At 50.4% G+C, this 16,533-nt stretch overlaps 1 protein-coding gene across 1 annotated transcript; it reads left to right on the top strand.

The window, feature by feature from the left end:
* Positions 1 to 13,221: 13,221 nt before the first annotated feature.
* On the top strand, positions 13,222 to 13,859 carry EI90DRAFT_3014995 (uncharacterized protein; the record flags this gene model as incomplete). The annotated part of the gene is made up of 2 exons (XM_039056849.1): positions 13,222 to 13,420; positions 13,468 to 13,859. The coding sequence occupies 2 exons, from the start codon at positions 13,222 to 13,224 to the stop codon at positions 13,857 to 13,859; spliced, it is 591 nt and encodes a 196-aa protein (XP_038918265.1).
* Between the last annotated feature and the right edge of the window lie 2,674 nt (positions 13,860 to 16,533).

Below are 16,533 nucleotides of genomic sequence, written 5' to 3'. Positions count from 1 at the left end.
ATCATCCTTTCTGACTGTTTCCGAGTACAGAAGCGCGACGAAAATTTGGAGGAGGCAAAGCAGCTTGAGTCCTATCTCAACAAACTTCCCCATGTTCTCGGCGCTGGCTATGACACCAACCGCCCCGGTGCCCCATCTAGCTGTTTCCCTGGGACACGGGCCAAAATTCTTGGTCATATCAAGCAGTGGCTGAACCGACCGATCAGCGATACAGGGAAACCAGTATTCTGGATTAATGGCCTAGCGGGGATCGGCAAGTCGACTATCGCGCGCACCATTGCGGAGTACACCGAGGAGCACGGCCTTCTCGGTTCTAGCTTCTTCTTTGTCCGTCAGCATGCCGAATTATCTCATGCGAAGTTCTTCCTTGGATCAATTGTGCGAAACATTGCCAAGAAACTTCCTGCATTCGGTGTGGCTGTCGCGGAGGCATTGAAGAAGGATGAGAATCTTCCCTATGCTTCACTTTCCACCCAATGCTCCTCACTCCTCTTTGCACCCCTTCGAGGCCTCAGTCTTTCTGAGCCTCTTGTCCTTGTAATTGATGCCCTGGATGAGTGTAAGCGAGATGATGTGGATGGAGTGAAAGAATTACTTGGCTGCCTTGTTCCCGGCTGCACTGACATCCCCGGTCTCCGCATACTCATGACAAGCAGGCCAGAACCCCACCTCATTGCGGATCTGAACCGAGCGGTGAATGTGGACAAAATTGTGATTCATGAAGTCGATAAGGACATCGCTTTGCAGGACATCGAGTCATATCTTCGGCATGAACTCAAGTCCATTTGCGAACGGTTCAGAGACGCCGTTCAGGAACCATGGCCAACAACTGTTATGATTTCGGCCCTTGCAGGGAGAGCTGGCCGCCTCTTCATCTGGGCTGCTACTGCTATCAAATTCATAGGTGACGATGATGTTCAGCATCCGATGTATCAATTGGACACCCTCTTGAAAGATGGCTTTGAAAGAGCTGATGTGGGTCCTTATGCTGAACTTGACAAGTTGTATGAAACGGTTTTGTCTGCTTGCATTGCTAAAATTCCACCTGATATATGTGACCAGTTCTACCGTATTCTACATACCATTGTTCTGCTCAACAATCCGTTACCCCTAAAAGCACTTGGCACTTTTGCAATGGTTTCTAATCCCACATCAATGCTCACCCGCATCCAATCCATCATACCGCTTCCTCCACAGCCAGAGGGCAGAGTTGAGGTCTACCATCCTTCCTTCCCTGATTTTATCCTACAACGGTGCAAGGACTCTCTGCTCAAAGTTGATGTGATGAAGCATGAGAGGTGGATGGCTCTCCGCTGCCTGAACCTTCTCATTGCTGGGCTTGTTCCTGCTGTGGATGAAATTGTGCCACGTTACTCGCTCAATGTGGGTGTGAAGGATCTAGGTGTGAAGCTCACTTCACTGGTGGGGGAAGAAGTGCAATATGCATGCCGCTTTTGGACCTTCCATCTAGGAAAGCTTCAGGTTGTGGATGATGAGATTAGAGAGGCACTGGAGAAGTTCACTGGTCTAGGGAGGAGTGGTGGGAAGGGCCTTTTGCTACGGTGGATTGGGGTGATGGGAATGATTGGTTGTGTGGGTGATGCTGCCAGAGATTTACGCCACATTCTTCCCTGGATGGTTTGTTATCATACTCTTTGCCTGATCATAATACTAATTTAAATTAGAGGGCTATGACACACCTGGCACACATTGCCACTGTATTGCATGAAGCCTTCCGGATGATTTTGACCAATGCACAAACCATTGAAGCTAGTTCAGCACACATCAGCCAGTCTGTCTTGCCAACCCTTCCCACCAACAGCATGCTGTTAGAGGGTTTTCAACAAGTACCTAGTCCAAGTGTAGCTATTCATGTTGGGCATAGGGTAGAATGGCCTTCCCATCTTGCCACTCTTATTGGTCACACTAGGCCAGTGGGTTCTGTGGCCTTCTCCCTAGATGGATCCCTCCTGGCATCAGCATCAGATGATCATACCATCAGGCTGTGGGACCCTCACAGTGGGAGTCACCTCAAGACACTTGAGGGCCATTCTGATTGGGTGAGATCTGTGGCCTTCTCCCCAGATGGATTGCTCCTGGCATCAGCATCAGATGATTGTACCATCAGGCTGTGGGACCCTCACAGTGGGAGCCACCTCAAGACACTTGAGGGCCATTCTCATTCAGTGAGATCTGTGGCCTTCTCCCCAGATGGATTGCTCCTGGCATCAGCATCAGATGATCGTACCATCAGGCTGTGGGATCCTCACAGTGGGAGCCACCTCAAGACACTTGAGGGCCATTCTCATTCAGTGAGATCTGTGGCCTTCTCCCCAGATGGATTGCTCCTGGCATCAGCATCAGATGATCGTACCATCAGGCTGTGGGATCCTCACAGTGGGAGTCACCTCAAGACACTTGAGGGCCATTCTGATTGGGTGAGATCTGTGGCCTTCTCCCCAGATGGATTGCTCCTGGCATCAGCATCAGATGATGATACCATCAGGCTGTGGGACCCTCACAGTGGGAGCCACCTCAAGACACTTGAGGGCCATTCTGATTTGGTGACATCTGTGGCCTTCTCCCCAGATGGATTGCTCCTGGCATCAGCATCAGATGATGATACCATCAGGCTGTGGGACCCTCACAGTGGGAGCCACCTCAAGACACTTGAGGGCTATTCTGATTGGGTGAGATCTGTGGCCTTCTCCCCAGATGGATTGCTCCTGGCATCAGCATCAGATGATGATACCATCAGGCTGTGGGACCCTCACAGTGGGAGCCACCTCAAGACACTTGAGGGCCATTCTGATTGGGTGAGATCTGTGGCCTTCTCCCCAGATGGATTGCTCCTGGCATCAGCATCAGATGATCGTACCATCAGGCTGTGGGATCCTCACAGTGGGAGCCACCTCAAGACACTTGAGGGCCATTCTCGTCAGGTGAGATCTGTGGCCTTCTCCCCAGATGGATTGCTCCTGGCATCAGCATCAGATGATCGTACCATCAGGCTGTGGGACCCTCACAGTGGGAGCCACCTCAAGACACTTGAGGGCCATTCTGATTGGGTGACATCTGTGGCCTTCTCCCCAGATGGATTGCTCCTGGCATCAGCATCAGATGATGATACCATCAGGCTGTGGGACCCTCACAGTGGGAGCCACCTCAAGACACTTGAGGGCTATTCTCATTGGGTGAGATCTGTGGCCTTCTCCCCAGATGGATTGCTCCTGGCATCAGCATCAGATGATGATACCATCAGGCTGTGGGACCCTCACAGTGGGAGCCACCTCAAGACACTGGACCATTCTTGTGGGGATTCTGGCCTGGGCCCTTTTGTGCTCCAAAATGGGGTTTCAAAGTCTGCTGTAGTTGTTAAGGATGGACAATGGCTTTGTGTTGATTCATTATATATTTTCTCTCTACCTCCTAATTATCAACCATCTACCTGGGCTTCACTGGGATCTTTGGTGGCTTTTGGATCTAAAACTGGTCAAGTCTTCAGTGTTGATATTTCATCTGATCTTGATAAGCTTGGCTGCATGTAATCTGACATGTGTTTGTTTTGTTGTTCTCACTTGGAAACCTAGCATGCAGTGGCCTTCATGTGTGGGTATTTCAGAATAATAATCTGTGCTGTAATCAGGCTACTGGGGGGAACAGGACAAAAAAGGAGTGTCAGGAAACACATGTAAATCCCCTTTTGGAGGTGGGAGGTGTCAGATGCTGGAAGCAGGCTAGTGGAGTGCAAGGGAATGACCCTGAGCCCTCATAACATGTCAGGATTGAGTGGGGATGTTATTGAGGGTTCCTGATGGTGGCTGATCCTTGGCAGCTGGTCTAGTGTAGCTGCCCATTGAGGGCTGAGAGAGCAAGCTGGAGGTAAAGCAGGATTTTGGCTTCAATGACTCAGCTGGAGTGTACCTCATTCTCATGTGTCAGGGTTCACATGTTAGTTTGTGATAAGAGAGTCTGTCACAACCCGACATATCCGTCACTTCTGTCAATGTGTCCTAGTGCCACTTGGCCCATCCCTCCCGCTATCATCATCATCTGTCCACCCATCCATCCACCCATCACCCTCATCCGCACTTCCTCCCTCGCGTGTGTACCTTCCAACCTAGGTTGCCTGCTTCATTGTTGTCTGCTTGCCAGCCAGACGGCTTGCTAGACAGCCAGATGGCCTTTTCTCTTTTGTCCGCTTGCGGACTATTGTTCCTCCTTTTGTTCCTTGCTTGCCTTTTTGTTGACCAAGTTTGCCGATATTAACTATTTGTTTCTTTCTTCATTCATTAATATCGCGCTTGATCCACCACTCCTTCCAGGCCAGTCCTATTTAGTTACTTGTGTTTATAATGCATGTAGGTTACACCAGATGTACCTCAGTTCGTATATCGACTTGGATTCCCTCTCTAGACTCTTCTCCTCATCATAAGGCTTCTGTCTGAAATTGGGACACCAACATAAGAACGAAGTGCAGTGCTCCACCCGAGTTGCTGAAGCTAAAGTCCTGCCCCTCTGACCTTACGAGCCCAGACGACCTTGCGCGCCTTGCGGGTCACCTGGATATGTGTCTGGCACGTTCCTGACAGTATATATGAACTCAAATCGCTCTTACGTTCTTTCCTTGCTCTATCATTGTTTCACTGAACTATGTCTAGAGCTTATCAGACCTGTTCGCAGATGCGCGCCGAACCTGGTTCTTCTAGGCTTCCAGGTCTCGGGATGCTTGAAGAACTTTTGCGCAGACATGATCTAGACCCTTCTGAATGTCCACCATTTCAAAGCTTTACAGCTGACCATGACGACCCTACCTCCTCCTCCACTCCTGCACCCTCCCGTCGATTTCGTCGTTCCATATTCCAAGACCATGGCGAGGTGGCTGCTGTTGAAAGAGATGTCGATCCGGACTGACAAGCTGATGACTATGACCCCGAAGCTTCTCGTAACCCTACTCCATGTCCTGATCCCACTAACCCTCTGGACCTGCCAGACGCCCCACCCAACCATGGTAACAGTGGTGGTGATGGTGATGGTGGTGGTGGTGATGACAGTGGTGATGATCCGCCTGAGGATCAGCTGCCAGATGACCTGGGTAGCTGTGTGTTGGGATGCTATTGCCACCCTGGCCCGTTCAACCACTGCCGCTCGCCAACCCCCAGACCCCAGCTGTAGGACGAAGCTTCGTGAGCCTCACCAATTTGATGGTACTGACCCTCAGAAACTCCGTACCTTCCTTGTTCAGTGCGAACTCAACTTCCAGAACTGCCCCCAAGCGTTTGTCAACAAGTGTACCAAAGTCATCTATGCCATGTCATTCCTCAAGGGGATTGCCCTGAGTTGGTTCGAGCCTGAACTTCTTCACAGTAACCCATGTCGCTGTCCACACTGGATGGATGACTATGAACTCTTCGTCCAAGAACTCGAAGAGAACTTCGGCCCGCATGACCCATTTGGTGATGCTGAACGACATCTGAGTACCCTGACTATGTCAGATAATCACAGAATCGCCAAGTACATCGTTGAGTTTAATCACAATGCTTCACAGTTACCCAGATATGGTGAGGTTGCCTTGAGGCACCATTTCTACAATGGGTTGCTGGATAGGATCAAGGATGAGATCACTCGTTATGGTAAGCCACGCTCGCTGCATGACATGCGCTCCCTTGCCCAAGATATTGATGGATGATATTGGGAGTGCAAGGGCGAGTTGTTGCACCGTCCAAGAGATCGAGCCACCTCACCCGACTCCTCCAAGCAGAACGTGAAATCGGGCAAGAACTCAAAGTACTCTAAGTCCTCCAATCCTCCTGACTCCACATCCGACCCTTCCACCTCCGCTGACCGCTCTACCAAGGACCCTAAAAAGTCCAAGGGAAAGCAACCCGACTCTGATTTGTCCTCGAAACTTGACAAGAGTGGCAAGCTCACCAAAGAAGAATGCCAGCGTCATTTCGAGAACAACCTCTGCCTCTTCTGTGGGTGCTCTGGGCATGTGGCCAAAGAGTGTCCTAAGTCCTCCTCCCGTGCGGCCAAAGCTAGGGCAGCCCAGGCTGAGGATGTCACGGATTCTGTGGTGGATTCGGATGAGGAACAAAACTAGATAGTGACCCTCCGGGCCCGTACGACCAGTTGGTCATGCTGACCCTCCTCGTACGTCTAGAGTCCTGCACTTGAACGTGTCTGGACTATCTGCTCCTCATTCACTTTCTGTTCCGTTCTCTTTTTCTCCTTGTTCTGATGATGGTCAATTTCTGACTTCAAGGGAGTGTGCTCCTGGCTCTGATCTGTTTTCTGCTTCAAGGGAGAATGCTCCCAGCTCTGCTCTGTTTCCTTCTTCTGGGGGGTCTGAACCCCGTAAAAATATGTCTTTTCCTTTTTCTCTTCCATCTGGAAACTTTCCTGCTCTTATTGACTCAGGATCTTCTGACACATTTGTAGATACATCCTTCGTCAATAAACATCACATCTCCACATACCCTGTCGCACCTCTGCAACTCCGACTATTTGACAGCTCCATGAACTCCATGATTACCCAAGCCGTCAATCTGCCCATCCGATTCGCCACTGGTGAGGTTACTCCGACGACATGCTATGTCACATCATTGGATGGCTCTTGCATTATCATCCTAGGACATGACTGGCTCACCCAACACAATCTGTTGATTGACTGGGTCTCGAGCAGTATAACTTTCCGGACGTTGTAACGGGTCTATCACCTAGACTCGAGACAGAGAGAAGGGGGAGGGTGGTAGTGTGCGTGGGTGTGGTTTGTGGGGCCGGGTATTGGTCGTGGGGCACTACCGAGTCTGCAAAAACCTCAAACAAACACTCACCTACGTCTCTCTTGGACGTCAAGGCTGAGTATTATGATGTGAGGGGTCTTAGACGTTATCAACTAGCTCAATGGGGGCGTTAGGGTCGTGGATGGCATCTTTGCCACTTGGATGTAACTTCTGCTTGTCCCTTCACAGGTCATTCAATACTAACTTGTTATGTACAAGCTGTTATCTATTTTATATGAGTTGGAAATGAAATGAATGGACTGGGGGAATGTAAACAGGCCGTTAGGCAACCGTAAATGATGAATATCCAATTGGGAACAAAGAAACAATAAAAGAAATATGAATGAATGGGGAAAATGTGACAACGGGTCCGAAATGGGAATTGTGAAAATTAACTCCGCAACAGTTCGCCACAGCGCCCGCCTATCCTCCCGTCAGCAACCTCCTCGTCTCCAGCTTTCCAACGAGCCCCTATTCGTCCCATTTGGTGCAGTAGTTCTTGAGATGTGGCCATTGACAGGTGCTGTCAAGACCATGTGAGAGTATACTCCGTGCTGAACCATCCGGGTATGGGATTGCCATTCTGGGAAATGCTCCGGGGGTGAAGAAGGGTGGTAGAGCATCACTATCCGGTGGAAAAACGGCTGGGTTGTGAGTGTGGGTATGTAGGTCTGGAGAGGGGGTGAAGTTGGCGGCATCGTTGGGCGTGGGAATTTGCTTGGGGTTGTCAGGAATGATGGGGAAAATAAGGAAAAATATGGAGTGAGTGTATGGAGTGTTATATAGTGATAGAATGAGTATCAGGAGCGTCAGCGGGTATGTACTGCATGTTGGTGACCAAATTCTGCAGAATCCGACTTTTTGCGGTACACGGAGTTGTCCCCACAACAACATCTGAGCAATCCAGTCCAACCACCCTGAGCTCTCCTCCTGTAGTTGTGGACCCAGTCCCAATGCAAGGGAATCCAACCTCCAACCCACAGTGTGCATCCGTCCGTCAGGCAATCACCATCGAGATTGTCAGTCCGGCTGTGTTCACCCGGACCGCCTGACTCAATGGATCTGTCACTTTCTGCCTGGAAAATCTGTCCACATTAGCAGAGTTGCGCTCGACATCCATCTTGTCTGACCCTGTTGACCTCTCAACTGTTCCTAAGGCTTGTCATGAGTTTGCAGATGTTTTCAGTAAGAGTAAAGCCAATACTCTCACGCCGCACTGTGAATATGACCTGAAGATCGAGTTGGAGGAAGGCTCCCATCCTCCCCTTGGCACCCTGTATTCCCTGTCCCAGTCTGAGCTTGAGGCTCTCCGTACATTCCTTGATGAGCACTTGGTGTCTGGTTTCATCCATCCTTCGTCTTCAACCCACACTGCACCAGTGCTCTTTGTCCACAAGAAAGACAGTTCTCTATGTCTTTGTGTGGACTTCAGGGGCCTCAACAAGATCACAAAGAAAGATAGGTATCCGCTGCCGCGTATCTCTGATCTCCTAGACGTTCCTAGCCATGCGAAGATCTACACCAAGCTCGACCTCTGCCATGCATACCATTTGGTGCGGATAGCAGCAGGTGATGAGTGGAAGACTTCGTTCCGCACATGCTATGGATCCTACAAGTGGCTTGTCATGCCATTTGGTCTGACCAACGCACCCGCAGCCTTCCAGTGGTTCGTCAATACCATCTTTACTGATCTGCTCGACACCTGCATGGTAATCTACTTGAACGATATCCTGGTTTATTCGGAAGATGAGACTCAGCATGAGGATCATGTCCAGGAAGTCCTAAGTAGGCTATGCAAGCATGGGTTATTTGCCAATCTGCAGAAGTGTGAATTCTCAACCGACACTATGGAGTATTTGGGCTACATCCTTTCACCGACTGGTTTGTCCATGTCACCTGAAAAGATTCAATCCATTCAGGATTGGCCTGAGTGTTAGAACTGGGCAAGGGCGGACAATTCCGGAGGGGAACTGGAGACTTAACAAGGAGGGACCTTGGCCTCAGCAACTCAAGCGGAGCGCTGTGCCATTGCTGTTTGTCCATTTGGTCCTTAATTTCACAGTAGGTGAGCAGGAAGTCTCTAGGGGGCATTTCAGGTCGATTTTAGACTAAGGGCTAAAATGAGTATGTACAAGTGCTGATATATAATGGAGGGGGTGAAAGCACAAGGAAACAAAGGGGATCCGAATCGGAACAAAGGTGTCTGAACAGGGACAAAGGGATGACAGAAGTGGAGCGGTACTGAAGGTCATAAGGCAGAACCTGTGGTACGTCCGAAAGGAGGTAAGGAGGGCGAGGCCCAGAGGGGCATGAGGATGAGGGGAAGTGGGGATGATGACTAACTGGCTAGAATGGGAAGAAGCAGCAGTCCAAATAGGGATGAGGGGAAAACGTGAGGGATACATTACAAGCGGTGAAAGTGCCAAAGGTGATCCACGGAGCTTGGAGGTTATGGAGGTTATGGAGGTGGGGTTGAAAGTCCGAGGAATATTGGCAATGGTGTTTACATAGTATGAGGTCACCAATGCAATGGACTAAGACCAAGGTGGAGTCAAAGTCTGAGGTAGGAACTATGATGGAGGCTCGGAGCAAAGGTATGATTGGTGTCCCTAGACGCTGGGATGTCTACCCCAAAGAAGGGGATAGGGACTATGCCCACGTCAATCTGCAGAATTTTCGCCCTGTCTTTACCACAGAACAGCTCTTGGCCTCCCTATGAGCCACCTGTCTAGCCACTCCAGTCCTCCAGGCCAGCTCTATGGTTGACGTCGAAGCTATCCACAAGGACTTTCTCACCACCCTGCCATCCGACCCCTCTATTGCCGAATATCTCTCTGATCCTATCCCTGCAGACTCTCATTGGTCCCTAGATGTGGACGGCCTGTTAAGGCTCGATAAGCGTATCTACGTACCGGACACAAACGATCTTCGTCTCAGGCTCTTGAGATACAAGCACGACCATCCACTCTCTGGACACTTTGGTCAGAACTGCACATTGGATCTGGTCCATCGAGAGTATACTTGGCCAGGTATCCGTTCATTCGTCAAGGACTATGTCTCATCCTGTACTGCCTGCGCCTGTGCCAAGGTTCCTCATCACAAGCCCTATGGCTTGCTGAAACAACTCCCCGTCCCCAGTCACCCATGGAACTCGATATCCATGGACTTCATTGAACAGCTTCCCCCGTCCTCTGGCTTCACGGCCATCCTGGTAGTCGTTGACCGTCTTTCTAAGCAATGTGTCTTTATTCCTATGCACGATACCATTGATGTGCCCAGTCTCGCCAAGTTGTTCCTCCTTCATGTATTCTCGAAACACAGCATACCCTCTCACATCACTTCGGATCGAGGATCCGAGTTCGTATCCCATTTCTTCTGCTCTCTAGGTAAGGCTCTTGACATCTGCCTTCACTTCACTTCAGGTTATCACCCAGAAGGGGATGGTCAGACCGAGTGGATGAACCAGATGTTAGAACAGTATCTTCGGGTGTATTGCAACTACCAGCAGGACAATTGGGCTGAGTTATTGCCCCTGGCTGAGTTCGTGTACAATAATGCCCCCAATGCTACTACTGGTGTCTCCCTGTTCTTTGCCAACAAGGGATACCATCTGACCCTCTCCATCCATCTGGAACGAGATTTGACTTCAGTACGTGCCCAAGAGTACTCAGTTGATCTCGATTCCTTACATCAGTTCCTATGTGAGGAAATGTCCTCAGCGCAATGGCGTTATCAGGGCCCTGTGGACGCTAGATGCTCACGCGCACCCGACTTCAAGGTTGGTACATTGGTCTTTGTTAAGGCTAATTATTTTAGATCCACCTGACCCTCAAAGAAACTCTCAGAAAAGAATCTCGGGCCCTTCGAGATCATCGCTGTGCCAGGAACCCACTCCCACACCATCCGCCTTCCTGAGACTATGAGAGCTGTGCACCCAGTCTTTCATGTGTCCCAACTCGAACCGGCCGTCCCCAACACCATTCCCAACTGCGTACAACCTCTGCCTCCACCCGTTGAGATTGACGGTGAACCTGAGTATGAGATTGCTGAAATACTAGATTCAAAGTTGGATTGTAGGCGTCGTAACTGTAAGTTACTGTACCTGGTACGTTGGCTCAGGTATGATGGGACAGACGAAGAGACTCCTTGGTTGCCGGCCACAGAGCTTGGCCATGCCTCTGACTTGGTTTCTGACTTCCATGCGCTGTATCCTAACAAGCTGGGCCCCCACTTTTCTTAGCGTACTCATGTGTCAGAACTGGCCATGTGTTTAATAGGGTATGGCACAAATGGAGGTATATACAAAACAAAAAAAAATGATGAAAAATCAGGGCAACGTGCCCACACCATGGGAAGTATACATGGGTGGGTCACCTGCTCCCCCACCGTCCGATTTCTCCTTCTTCTTCCTCGACCTCTCCTCCTGCATAATCTTGGTGACCTTGTTGGGCAATTGCCTCACAGCGTCAGTCAGCTCCTTGAGGGCATCAATGATCGCCTCACCCCACTTCTCCATGTCACCCCCATCCTCATCCTCCGTATCCTCTCCCTCATCCTCAGACACTTGTGCTGGCACCTTGGGTGAGATCACCCACTGTTTCTTCTGCTGCAAGGGCGTTGCAGTCCCCACTCAAATCGTGACCAGGTGGTATTTGTGTCAGGGCACACCCGCCTGACCCGGCTCCGCCCAGCCCAACCTGACCCGGTACCCCGCCAATCCACCCTTCCTTACCTCCTCCCCCTTTCCCTTCTTCCCCCCTCATCCTCCCCTCTTCTGTTTCTCCTTATCTTACTTCTTCTTTATTCTCCCTTCATTCCACACAGACGACTTTCTCTGTATCAATGTACCATTGACCCACCTGCAGCGTGCCCACCATGTACCCGGCCCGGGCACCTCGGGCGACCTCCTGCTGTGCCCAGCACGCGTGCCTGCACCGGATGCCCTCGGGATCTCCCACGGAGACACCCGGGTGGTTACGGCTGTGTGCGAGGGTGACGTGGCACCCATCATGTGATCCAAGCCGCATGTATATAAATGAACCTGAAGTGGGAACCAAAGAAGTAGCCTTCTTCTCAACCTTCCACTTCAGGTAAGTAGTACAATACCTCTCCTTTAATGATAATAACAACCTTCCACTTCAGTCTAAGTGGCCAGGGACCACTGTCCCGCATCGGGCCTGTCAGTACGCACGCCTGATCCGCCCCCCGCCAGGCTCTCGGTCCAGGACGCTACACCCGGACCCCCTCGACCCCAGATGAGTCCCTGACAGCAGAAGAAGGCTTCAACTTCATCTCCCCTGCCTCCCCTGCCTCCCCTGCCATGGTGACAGAAGAACAGTACGATGACCTCCTAGCCCGGTTCCAGGAACTGCAGGCTATTGTGGAGAACCAAATCCTTAACCATCCCCCACCCGCTCCTGCGTCTGCACCCACACCCACCCCCGCACCCGCTCCCACACCCGCCCCCAGACCCAAGCCACCTAAGGTCGCCCCCCCCACGCCTTTCTCGGGAGCCAGTGAGGACCTGGACCGTTTCAAAGCCGAATGTGGAATCTACTTCCACGTCTGCGCGTCCAAGTTCCCCACCGCCCTCTCCCAGATTCTCTTCATGTTGTCCTACATGAAGGGAGGGCCGGCAGGAGCATGGGCAACGCAACGCACGATCTCGCTGTTGACGGCAGGGTCCCCGGCACTGACCATGGATGAGTTCAATACGGAACTCGACGACATGTTCCAGGACCCAAATTGGGAAGCCACCGCCCGGCAGAAGCTGGCGGCCATTCGACAGGGGAGCGACTCCGTGGACAAGGTCATCCAGGAGTTCGAGATATTAGGGCCTGCCTCAAGACTGGGTGACGTAGGGCTGGTGGACCGCTTCGAGCAAGTGATCAACGCCCGGCTCCACGAGAGCATTTACCGTCTCCACCCTATGCCCACCACCTGGGCTGAATGGAAACGCGAGGCCACCCTCCTCGACAACCAGTGGCGACGTTTCCAGGCCACCCAGCCACGAGCACCCCCACCTAGACCCCCACTCCCACCAACCAGACCCCCTCTAGCCACCACCCCTCCCTACGCGTGGCCCACACCCACAGTGTTGGATTGACACTGGTCACAAATTGTCACATGGTCAGACACTGACGGGTCAAATTCGTATCAGATCACGTCAATTCCGCGTCAATTGCTGGTCAATCCCCGTGGGAACATGAAGCGAGCACGCATCGAGATGGCAACTGTCATGCCAGTGCCGACCCTCCCTCCCTCGAAAAGATTTGGTGTGGGTTGTAGTTAAATGTGAAGCTCTCCGAGCACCAGCCATCTTATTAGTTTTGTGAAATTAAAGTGTCCATGCAACTTGAACCCTGATGGTGCTTAAGGCTTAGTTTAAAATTTTAAATGTGAATAATCCTTCCACTTCCTACATCACGCTTCACCAATGGGTCTAGCACCTAGCCCCCTCTGGGAGTTCTTTCACAAATTGTCTGAGTTTTATGGGAATAATAAGACACACTATGCTGCTATATGCAAAGGGTGTATCGAATCACACATCACAGTGCTTGAAAATGAAGACACGGAAAAATTGATGTCGGGTGCTATATCCGAGAGATGTGGTGAGGTGGAACTCAGGGCAGCTGGTATGTCTAAACACAGCTTAGCGTCTCCTAATGCCAAATTATTCTAGCAAGCGAACTCCCTCCCAAAATCCAAGGATCTACTGCGAGGCTTGCACAACACCTAACAGTATGCACACATGCTTCTGCTGAAGGCCGTGAGGCCGGAATGGCCTGGAAACGTGCACGAGAGAAGCAGCCTTCACCCCTCCCTTGGCTATCTATCAGCACTGAAAATCCGTCAACTATCCACACCTCTCCATCTCCATCTCCGACCCCTCTGCTACTTGTCCCTCCCACAGACAACATTCCAACTCGCTGGAGAAGCTTCTCACAAATTCCACCTCACCCCCTAGATCTAGATCAGGCTGTACTTGACAACAATTGCTTCGCGCAATTGTGTCAGCTGGGTGGTCTTTTCTCTCAGTTGATGATCCAGAGGTCATCAAGCTGTTCTCTCTAGTGGGAATTAAACTCCCACCTCGGAAGCGCCTATCGGGAAAGGTCCTAGATGCTGAATACAATTCCCGTCAAGAAGCATTAACTCAAATGATGGAAGGTGCATATGCAACTGGGCAATGTGATGGATGGAAAGACACATCTAGGAATCACATTGTTGCATTCATGATCTCATGTATGGGAACGGTGAGTTACAATAATTTCTAGTGTTTTTTGTAATGACTATGTAACGCAATTTAGGTATGCTTGACACATGTTCATAATACCTCAAGTGAACGGAAGACAGCAGAAAGGTTGCTGGCACTCATCAAGGAAGAGAAGGACTACATTGAGGATAGACTCAAACTAAAGCTCATTGGCTGGGTTTCAGATGCTTCAGGAGAATCAAGGGCTGCACGCGTTCGGTTGCAGGAGCAGTTCCCACACTTGATTGTAGCGGACTGCTATGCACACCAAGTACATTTTGTGGGGATTACTTTGCAGTTGATTCATTGACTTATTTCTTGCACAGATGCAGCTTGTGCTTGGGGATTACATTAAAAAAAATGGGCAGATGTCACTGAGGCTGGCCGAGGCAAACGACGTTATTAACTGGTTCAACAATCACTCAATTGCACTTCATTTACTATATGCGGAGCAACGCCGCACTGCAGATCGAGCAAGGGCTCTTATTAGACCTTGTATCACTCGGTGGACATCCCACATAATGGCCATTGGCCGGCTAATCCAACTGGAAATTCCATTTAAAACCATTGCAGTGAGGAGTAGAAAGGAACTTGAAATGGCTGCTGGAACACGGCGTGACACAATCACAAAAGCGCAGCAGATTCTTGCAATAATTCAGGATGAACACTTCTGGGATGACTTGAAACAGTGAGTTAGAGTACTTTATCTCTCTTCTGCTACGAAATAACTCCTTTTTAGGATCAAGGAGCACATTGAGCCACTTGCCATTGCAGTCAATGTTTGTCAAGATTCCAACACTAGGGCCGATCAGGTAGTGCTTATTTTTGGTCGCCTCTGCAAGTACTACACCGATATTTCTGCTACGGCATTGGTCACTCCTGGCAACAACCCTTCACCAATCCAAGCTATTCTTGACAGTCTGGATTCCCGCTGGAAAAAAGTCGACCATGATGTTTTTATTGTAGCTGTCGCACTCAATCCATTTGTCAAGACTACACTCTTTACACCAATGGTCTCTATTGCACTCCTGGTCGCCATGATAGAAAGGCTATACTGCCGCGTGTTTGAGACAGATGCACCTGAGGCATTGGGCCCGCGCAGTATTGCATATCTCACGGATCCGCATGATGCCTTTGGTTATACTGGTGGTGACTGGAGTCAGAATAACCTACGCAAGCGGATTCCGGTAAGAATCCCCATGTTTTATATGTGTAATTTCTCAGGTCTTTTCTCCTTAGGACTTCAATCCACTCAAAGCATGGCGATGTGCACACATCACGGACCCAGTTGCAAAGCTTGCAACCCTCATTTTCTCTTTTGTTTGCAATTCTGCCAGTTGTGAGCGATTCTTTTCTATCACTGGTGACACCAAAGATCCTTCCCGAAACTGGCTGTCTGTTGAAAAAATGGTCAAAATCTCTGCTATCAAATTAGACCTCAATCGCGAGCACACAATTGAAGGGACACATCGGAAGCGCATACAATGTTCATTTGGCTATGCCCCATCAGCAAATGACTGCGACCCAACAGGGAGTCGCCTAGAGCCTGAGCTTGGGCACCCATCTTCAATTCCCGATGATGCCAATCATTCATACTTGTCATTCCGGGCCAACCTGCTGGACAATCTCAACGAGGACTCAGATGCTGGCCATCTCCCAGTATCCCATAACACACATGACTCTCGGCATGTAAGCACTTCCTAGATCCCACTCTATCATTGATATTTAACTCCATTCTAATTAGTGGACGAGTTTACAAGGTAAAATGATACGCAACATTTTTAACATGACCCTAGATGGGCCATGGAATCATTACTGGTTCCAGGGTGTACAGAATATGGCCCAAGAGCTGGAGATGCAGGATCTAGTTGTGAGAGATATGAATCTAGACCTGGACTCAAGTTTGAGCCAGGTCGCGGGATGGGGCCAATGAGTTCGGCCAATTCCGATACATTATAACTATATAGTCTTTCATCACATGTTTAGATACTCTCAAATGTATTGGATTTGACCAATATATCTAGTCCCTGTGACAATTGACCGCGATCAGATACAGTGTCTGTCACTTGACCATTTGACCAGGTGATCTGATAGCGTCAAGTCCAACCCTGCACACCCACCACCTCGTGACCTACGCCCACACCCGCACCCCCAACCCCCGCAACCCGTCCCACGTCAGGCACAGGTCCACAACCAATGGACCTCGACCGATCGAGGACTGACCAAAGACGGAAGGGGTTGTGCTACAATTGCAACGCCCCGGGACATGTCACACGAGAATGCCCGCACCCCAAGGTCCACCAAGTCTGACGCCTGCACCCGGAGGACCTACGAGCATTGATGGAAGGGCTGAAGAGGCAGTTGGGTGAGGGACCAGAGGCAGAAGAGGGAGAGACGGGGCCAGACCCCCAGGAAGAGGATTTTCAGGAAGGCGACCGGTGAGGGATGCGCCCCGGCCACCTGTAAAAGATAACCTGTGTAAATACCGCAACG

The sequence above is a fragment of the Cantharellus anzutake genome, assembly GCF_015039405.1.
Source record: "Cantharellus anzutake strain C23 chromosome Unknown EI90scaffold_15, whole genome shotgun sequence".
Classification (NCBI taxonomy): Eukaryota; Fungi; Basidiomycota; class Agaricomycetes; order Cantharellales; family Hydnaceae; genus Cantharellus; species Cantharellus anzutake.
The sequence above is the reverse complement of the archived record's forward strand: the minus strand, read 5'-3'. Positions and strand labels throughout refer to the sequence as shown.